This window comes from Orycteropus afer, unplaced genomic scaffold (genome assembly GCF_000298275.1).
Source record: "Orycteropus afer afer isolate SDZICR_OR568_19922 unplaced genomic scaffold, OryAfe1.0 scaffold00184, whole genome shotgun sequence".
In the NCBI taxonomy this organism is placed as follows: domain Eukaryota; kingdom Metazoa; phylum Chordata; class Mammalia; order Tubulidentata; family Orycteropodidae; genus Orycteropus; species Orycteropus afer.
In genome coordinates, this window is record NW_006921771.1 from 4,213,326 (window position 1) to 4,222,178 (window position 8,853).

General features: G+C 40.8%; 1 protein-coding gene across 1 annotated transcript in view; it reads left to right on the forward strand.

Moving 5' to 3' along the window:
• The first annotated feature begins 1,227 nt into the window (after positions 1-1,227).
• The window catches only part of TMPRSS7 (transmembrane serine protease 7), a 53,275-nt gene continuing 45,649 nt past the window's right edge, over positions 1,228-8,853 (forward strand). Inside the window, exons 1-3 of the mRNA XM_042781853.1 lie at positions 1,228-1,275; positions 4,327-4,537; positions 6,817-6,947. Of these exons, the coding sequence (XP_042637787.1) occupies positions 1,228-1,275; positions 4,327-4,537; positions 6,817-6,947 (390 nt within the window). The remainder of the gene's footprint in view (positions 1,276-4,326; positions 4,538-6,816; positions 6,948-8,853) is intronic.

The window sequence follows — 8,853 nt, forward strand, 5'->3', positions numbered from 1 at the left end:
CCTGGAAAATTCACTGAAACCTGTCCTCCGTGGGTGACCCTGATGGGATTTGAAATACCAGTGGCATAGCTTTCAGCATCACACTGACACAAAAGCCACCACAGTATGACAAACTGATAGGCAAGTGGTGGGTTCTATAAATAGGTATATAAATAATAGAGAAAGCATGGACAATTAATGACTTCATTATAATCTTATCATTATAAAGCCTAAAGTGTTTAGTCATTTCATCAGTATTACCAATGATGTAACAAAACCCAGGAACCAAATTTGTAAAACAGGACATAAAATGTTTATCATCCTGTCTTTATTTTCCCCCCCTTAAATTCAAACCAACTTTAGAATAGAATAAAGCAACTCCATTAATTTTTCACAATTTTCAGCAGGCTTTTCTCACTTGTTTTCTTATGCACAGTCCTTGATTAATGCTGGAATTTGCGACCAGATCAGCAGAGCAGTGTTTTCCTTTAAAAATTCAGTGATCTGCTTTCCACTGATGCCACAGGGGACAGGGACAAGAGGTGCTGATGTATGAGCAGTCCCAGTTTTTCCCTCTCCCATCTGCTAAACGAAATGCTGGCAGTGCCCCTCAGGATGACCTTCCTCTTCCCACCTTGCATCTAATTCAGATTGAAAAAGGGAAGGGTGAGGGAAAAGGGATGGAGGATTTACACCAGAAAGGGCCTGAATTTACTGAGGATGGTGGGTGGTCAGCAAAAGCAGTGGCAGGAACTAGGTGAAAATCCTCTCAGATGGGGTTTTCAAAGTGTAAATTGGAGAGTGGAAGAACTGGAGAATGAAGCTTCTAGAGTAGGTATGAAAGGTGGAACAAGAGAAATGGGAGCAAGGGGGCTTTTCAGAAGTGGCACTAAAGGTTTTTAATTAGGCTACATTGGTAGTTGCAGACAAATCTTTCAACTACTTGAAAGTATTTTGAATTGTTGGACTACCTTGAAAGTGGGCTCTGAGGGGCCCTGACTTATATTAGAGTTTCATTAAAGGAATCCTTAGTTTGGGTGCAAAGCTTAGTGCTGGGTTCCTTTAACATTCACTACACAGTAATTAGGCAGCTTCAGTTTCTGAATTGTAACCGGTAGAAGTAAATTGACTCCATTCCTCTGAAAGCTAACTTGAATGCTGCTACCAATTCTCCTCAAGTGAGAACGTAAGAGGGTAAACACTGGCTTTGAGACATCTCTGGGTATTCGCATACAGATCATCTGAAAAATGGAAAAAGGAAAGAGTGATGCTTCATCCAAGCCTGCTGACGTGAATGTGAGTACCATGTGGGAAGCCGCCTCTCTCAAACGAGTGCCATTTATTGTTGACTTTGTTAGTAAAAGGAGACTGTTTGACTTTGTAAGAATAAAGAGAACAATAACAAACCACTTTATCTTTTTATGGTATTAAATGGATTTTGCAAATGTGAGCTTGTTTTAAAATGCTGTACTTGGCAATTGACTTGAAACTGTTTTTCTGAAACTCCAGGGAAATTATACTGATCTTTGTACAAATTCCATTTTAAAATTTAATCAGTGCTAACTGAGACTGCCTATAATGTGTTCTTGCATTTAAAGACCCAATTGCAGCCTTGTCAGTTCTGTGTGTACTGGTATTTCTGTGGGCTTCCTTCTTTTACATCTTTGGAGGAATATTTGAATGTAGACTGGATGCTGTTGGTCAATTCATCATATAGTGGAATGTTTTTCCCTGTAGAAGTACCAACTTCACTCCTGCAGGTCACAGCATTAAATGAGATCTGGTCTCATTCAATTTCACTAGGATGGATACAGGCAACTTCACAGGAGGGGCTGACAAGGGTAATTAGCAGAAAGAATGAGGGAGCCATGAATAATTCAAAGTGTACTTGGCCACATAGTACCCCATTAATTGGTAGGATTAAAGACTTTGAGGCATGAATTTCGAAGAGGAGAGTGAGAAGGAGAGAATGCTCACCATAGTGCAAAAGAGAGATTTTTTTTTGGAACTGTGTTCTAGGTTGCTGCCTTTAAAATAATGTGTAGTTAAAAGTTATTTCTTTACCAGAATTTATTGATGCTCACATGTATAAATCTCTCCTTCAAAGAGGCTAAACTCTTGTATACATTATTAAAGAATTCACAGCATCAAATGACAGAGGGTGGAAGATAAAAAAAGAGGAGGAAGAGAAACAGTTAAATAATGTATTTTCCTCTTGCACATAACACTTCACACATCAACACATTTAAACCAATACTTTGCAAATCTGAATCCTCTATTTTTTCTTTCATTTTATTTAAATTTTTTTCCCATTTATGACTAAGAAATTATGTCACTAATCAGTTCAGTGGTTGGCTCAGAGCCAAATGCATATGGAGCAATGGTAAAACAAAACATGCTTGATTCCTGCTCTACAACCCTACACAAACTAGGCATCATCACCCTTAGTTTTTGCTTTCCACCACCCAGCCATGAAGCCATAATAAAGAAATCAATTTCTGTGAAGAACTGGCTTATTTTCATATTTTCAATCCTGCCTCAGTCCACAGAGCTCTAGTGGTGTAGTGGGTAAGGTTTTTAATGAGAAGTTCAGCAGTTCAAACCCACCAGCTGCTCCATGGAAGAAAGATGGGACAATCTACTTCCATAAAGATTTACAGCCTCAGAAACCCAATGGGGGTCACTATGAGTCAGAATTGACTCGATGGCAATGAGTTTGGTTAGGCTTTATAATGTATATATACATACATACATACAAAGAGCTCTGGTGGAGTAGTGGGTAAGGCATTTGGCTGGTAACCAGAAGGTCAGCGGTTCAAAAACCCAGCAGCTGCTCTGTGGGTGGAAGATGAGGCAATCTACTTCTGTAAAGATTTATTTACAGCCTTGGAAACTCAGTGGGGGTCGCTATGAGTGAAAATTGACTCTCTGGCAGTGTGTTTGTTTTTTTTGTCTTATACATACATACATACATACATATGCACATAGGGATGCTGTGAGTTGGCTTGACAACAGTGGATATATAAACAATTTGATATGTTTAGGCTTTTAGCACCAGGATTCTCCAGACTGTTTGTGTTAGTTACTGTAAAATGGTGTTTGTGTGTGTGTGGGAGGGCATTGCCTGCATTGTCTGACTCCCTATTAACTCCACAGGACAGAAGGAGAATCGTTATCTGCATCAGCAGCCCAAGGCTGATTCCAAAGAGGCAGAGGTCAGACATGCCTCTACCCTCCAACCATTTCACCAGTTCTGACAACAACCCTCAGTCCTCTCCTAAGGCACCCTATTTCTCTGCTGGGCTCAGTAATTTGTTTGGCACTCAATTCACAGAGAGTACTCAGTATTATGGGGTTTATTAAGGAAGTAACAAGTAACAATTTAGGATCAGAAACAACTCAGGATACAGTTCTTTGGTCAGGACCACTTTGTAGCAGAGTCCACGTCAAGTCTCTCTCTGTGCCTCAACCCCAAGGCCCCTCTGGCTGGCCTCTGACTACTCTGCCATGTTTTACAAAGCCCTTTCAGCTGTGCTGATAAGTGCCCAGAGGTATCCCACTCTGCCAGTAAGCTGTGGCCTGAAAGTACTCAGCTCTAGCTCCATGGGTCATCAAACCTGGCTCTGCCACATGCCTGGAGACACCCCACTCTACCACCAAGCCTTCCAGCTGAAAGCACATGGATTTCTTGCTCTGTGGGCCAGAAGTCTACCTCACAGTCTCTTGTTGGTCTCTTGCCAATCTCCTGGTTCTGCTGCCCCAGTTTCTCTGCTACCACCTCTCACCATCTCTGGAATCCAGTATTACAACTCTCTCTCTTCCTGTCTGTTGCCTGGATCTAGGAGATTCTCAGTGCAGGGATCCTGGATCCAAAGCCTGTGCTCCAATCCTGCTTCTTCTTTCTTGGTAGTAGCGAGATTTCTCCCCTTTTTGCCTCTGAGATGGCAAAACTGACCAATCCCATTTTTCCACAATGGTATGTACCTTATTTACATTATTAGTAAACTATCCAATCCCATGGGTGAGCCACAAGAACCACATTTGCATAGTTCCACCCAGTCATTTGGGGAGAGTTACAAAGCCTATGGCTGGAAGGGCCATATTAAGTAATTCACTGCATCGCGGTTACTGTTGAGTCGAATCCGACTCATGTCAACCCATCTGTTGCAGAGCAGAACTTCTCCATAGGGATTTCTTGGTTGTAATTTTAACAGAAACAGATTGCCAGACCTTTTCTTCCTTGGTGTTCCTGTGTAGGTTTGAACTGCCAAACCTTAGATTAACAGTATTTACACTCTAGACTGCTTCTAATTGATATTGCATCTCTTTTTGTTTGTTTCTTAAAAGGTATCAAATATCTCAGTTCAGGTGGTCAGTGCCCAAGGGAAGCTGCCAGGGAGACAGCCACAACGAAAACCCATCAGCAAAGCCAAATTCAAGAAGAAACCACCGAAGAAGAAAGCTCCCTTATGGAACGTCCAAAACAAAATCATCATTTTCACAGCGTTCCTATTCATCCTAGCAGTCATAGCCTGGACACTTCTATGGCTCTACATCAGTGAGTTAAGATTGTGCCTCTTTGGCATTAGTCCAGCATGAACAATGTGGGTACCTGACCCTGAGTGTTCCTGCTAGGATTTTTCTCTTTCCCAGACTCACATTCTATTTCCAAAACTGGTATTGAAGTTTAGGGAGGCGAACAAACAAACAGAAAAGTCTTTCCCATTTTTTTCTTTTACCACCACTTCTTTCTTTCCCAAGAAGACAAGTAGGGAACCTTGGGGACAGGATGAGAAGAGCTAGGGAGGATGTTAGGCACTTTTGACTTGTTCAGAAAAGTACTACATTTATAGCTTTAAAAATGAATGGGATGTTTAGCCATTTCGCTTCTTCATTCCACCCACTGCCTGTTTCTAGGCAACCTTCAATTTCCAGCTCCCTGAGCTAGGTTGTTACTGTGGTCTCTTTTACACATGCATCTTTCCTCTCTTGTGGATTATGGATTTGCCAATCTGATTGATCCTTTTGGACAGGAGTCATAACTAAGCTCTTTCATATTCATTGGTCTACAAGATGGGTCCCCTATAGTTTTAGGGAAATACAGGTTAATTTATTTGGTATAAAATATATATATGCCCCAAAGCAAAAAACAAAACAAACAAACAAACAAAATCACCATTGAGTTAATTCCAACTCATAGAGACCCTTTAGGACAGAGTAGAACTGCCCCACAGGGTTTCCAAGGTTGTAAATCTTTACAGAAACAGACCGCCATATCTTTCTCCCCCAGAACAGCTAGTAGGTTCAAACTACTGACCTCTCATCTCAGTTAGCAGCTGAGTGCTTAACCACTATACCACCAGACCTCCTCTTATGTAGTCCCAACGATTTTAAAATCTAGTTGGAGAAGCAAGATTTATAGGCAAAAAATTAATGAGTACTATGGTGAACTTTTCAGGTCACTTACACATATACAAACTGAGAGGGGATAGGAGAGGAGGGGAAGGGACTGAAAATTAAAAATAAAGAAGGGTGGGGGGAAAGACAAATTGATGATCTATTATTTGCTTAGCACAATGTGAGGCCATGGATATGGGCAAACAAAGATGAGTAAGATGCAGTCCCTGCCTTCAAAAAGTTTACAGTTCAGTGCTGGAGAGAGGGTAAGAGGTGATTTCTTTGCTTGAGAGAATACTTTGCAATCATAAAAGAGGGGGATTTAACTTGTCAGTACCGTAGCAACCCTATAAGACAGAGTAGACCTGCCCCATATGGCTCCCAAAGCTGTAAATCTTTATGAAAATAGACTGCCTCGTCTTTCTCCTGTGGAATGGCTGCTGAGTCTGAACCCCAGAACTTTTGGTTACAATCAAATCCTTTAACTAGTGTACCACCAGAGCTCCTTAGCTACAGAGGACTAAACCATTGAGAACAAAAAGAAAATGGAGCAAGGAAAGTCCTTATGTCTATGAAGCTATTTCCTTGTTTCTCAGCTGTCCTTAAGGCAATATCATGAGGGAAGGAGGGGAAAAGTCTCTGTCCCTCTAGTTTGCAAAGTTCCCGGGCAGGCTTGGTGCCCAATTGCTCCCACAGTTCTCACTGGGAAGAGTACGTGAGAAGGCATTACCTAACACTGGGCTGAGGGCCACACTTTGTGACTCATTGGAAGGATGAATTCACAGGCACTGCACAGATGGCCCAGTGTCCTGGGCATCAGGCATGCAAATCATAGAGGGGACAAAAACCTCAGGTCAGCTGGGGCCCTACCCTCTCCTCTCTTTGGGCAAATTTTAATACAGAACTCAATTGTATACATTTCTTACCTCCTTGCCTCCCACAGACTGGGGATCCAGGAAAGTAGTATACACACTTATTAGTTCCTTAGCATCTCTAGGACATGTATAAAGACAAACAGGCATATCTTTTTCCTTTTAGTCGTGCTCTTGCATATTTACCAGAAAAAGAAAGAATTGTGTTCTCAGAGATATGGTTATTTACTGCTCATGGATGAGAGGCTATTAACCATAGCCAAAGCTTCACAGAAGGAGTCCCTATGGCACAGTGGTTAAGCATTTGGCCAATAACTGAAAGTTTAGCAGTTCATAACCACCAGCTGTTCCATGGAACCCTACTTCTGCAAAGATTACAGCTTTGGAAACCATATGGAACAGTTGTCTTCTGTTCTATAGGGTGGCTGTGAGTTGGAATCAATTTGATGGCAATGGATGTTTTGTTGGAGCGTCACAGGCTACCAGTAAAGTATTTAGTTGCCTAAAATTTTAGGATCCTGCTACACAGTGAGAAAGCCTCCTAATTGCCTTCTCTCTCATGTTACAGGTAAGACAGAAAGCAGAGATGCTTTTTACTTTGTTGGGATGTTCCGCATCACCAACATTGAGTTTCTCCCCGAACACCGACAGAAGGAGTCCAGGGAATTTCTTTCCGTGTCACGAACTGTGCAGCAAGTGGTGAGGTGACTGGAGACGGTCAGGGAGTGTGGGGAATGGAAGACTGAGTGGGTTGGGGATGGGATGGAGGGATCACAGGTGTCACCAGTGGCAGGGTTTAGAGGCCTAGAGGGCTGGGTGGATGAAAGTGATCAGAGGGAGACATGGTATTTAACTCATCTCTCGTATAAGACAGAATTTCTTATATGATAGAAATCACTTATTTCTTTTCCTGCCTAAAGTAAAAAGAAATGATTCTCTGAGCTTCAGTTTTTGTTGTTGTTGCTTTTCTTATCTGTAAAATAAAGGAATTCGATCAGGGGATCTTTAAAATATCTTCCAGTTCTGAGGTTATATGCCCACTGATAAATTCTGTAATCTGTACATATTCATTTCAATCTTGACACATGGGTGATCTCTTCACTTTTTTTTAAAGCTTTCTCATCAAAGAAATAATGTATATTTAATGTAAAAATATGTAAAATTCAGAAAAGTATTGAAAGGACAATAAAATCTTCTATAATTTCATCACCAGTGAAAGAACTCCTTTTTGGTCTGGACCACATCAACACAGGGAATAGTGGAAAATTGGAATATTAGAGCATATTCAGTCTTGTAATATAATTTTTCCCCTTAACATTATATATTTCCATACATGGAAGTATTCTTGAAAAATTTTTAAAGTTTTTAAAGTTTTAAACTTTAGTATCTATAAGGTATTAGCGAATCTCTTTTTGTTGGATGTTTAGGTCATTTCCAAGTTCTGCTACAATGGATAACACCATAATAAAACTGTTACATAAATTGCTGTATCTCCTACTACTTCCTTAGGTAATTTTCTAAAAAGTATAATTACTTGGTCAAATAGAAAAATGTCTATCAATGGCTCTTGGTACATATTATCAATTAGGGAGTTTTTGCCAGTTTGTGTTTCCACAGTGATAGATAGGGTTACCTCCATAGTGGGGTCTTAATGAAGTGACAAGCACCCAGCAGTGTAGAATTAGAAGTGGGAGCATTTGGCCACCATTCGTCTGTCACTTTCTTGTCCTGTGGTGGCTTGTGTGTTGCTGTGAGACTGGAGGCTATGCCACTGGTACTTCAAATACCAGCAGCATCACCTACGGTGGACAGGTTCCAATGGGACTTACGCACTAAGATAGCTTGGAAGAAGGACAGTGCTGTCTACTTATCAAAGAATTGGCCAGTGAAAACCTTATGATTAACAGTGAAACACTGTCTGATATATTACTGGAAAACTTTATCAATAGTCCTGAAACTTTGTCTGATATAGTGTTGGAAGATGAGCCGCTCAGGTCAGAAGGCATTCAAAATATGACTGGGAAAGAGCTGTCTCCTCAAAGTAGAGTTGACCTTAATGATATGGATGGAGTAAACCTTTTGGGACCTCCATTTGCTGATGTGGCATGACTCAAAATGGGAAGAAACAGCTACAAACAGCCATTAATAATTGAAACATGGAATGTAAGAAGTATGAATCTAGGAAAATTGGAATTTGTAAAAAATGAAATGGAGTACATAAAGATCGATATCCTAGACATTATTACAGAGTTGAAATAGACTGGTTTTGGCCATTTTGAATCAGACAATCATATGATCTATTATGCCAGGAATGAAAAATTGAAGAGAAATGGGGTGGCATTTATAGTCACAAAGAATATTTCAAGTTCTATCCTGAAGTACAATACTGTCAGTGATAGGATAATATCCATAAGCCTACAAGGAAGACCAGTTAATACTTCTATGGTAGTTATGTTTGTGTATCAACTTGGTGGGCCTGGCTGAGTGGCTGGGCAGCTGGTGGTAGTTATTCCCCATGATGAGATTGGCAATCAGCTCCATGGTGGGATCTACCACAAGCAGCTGAGTAGCTGCCTTTGGGATGTGGTCTGCTTCCTGTATATAA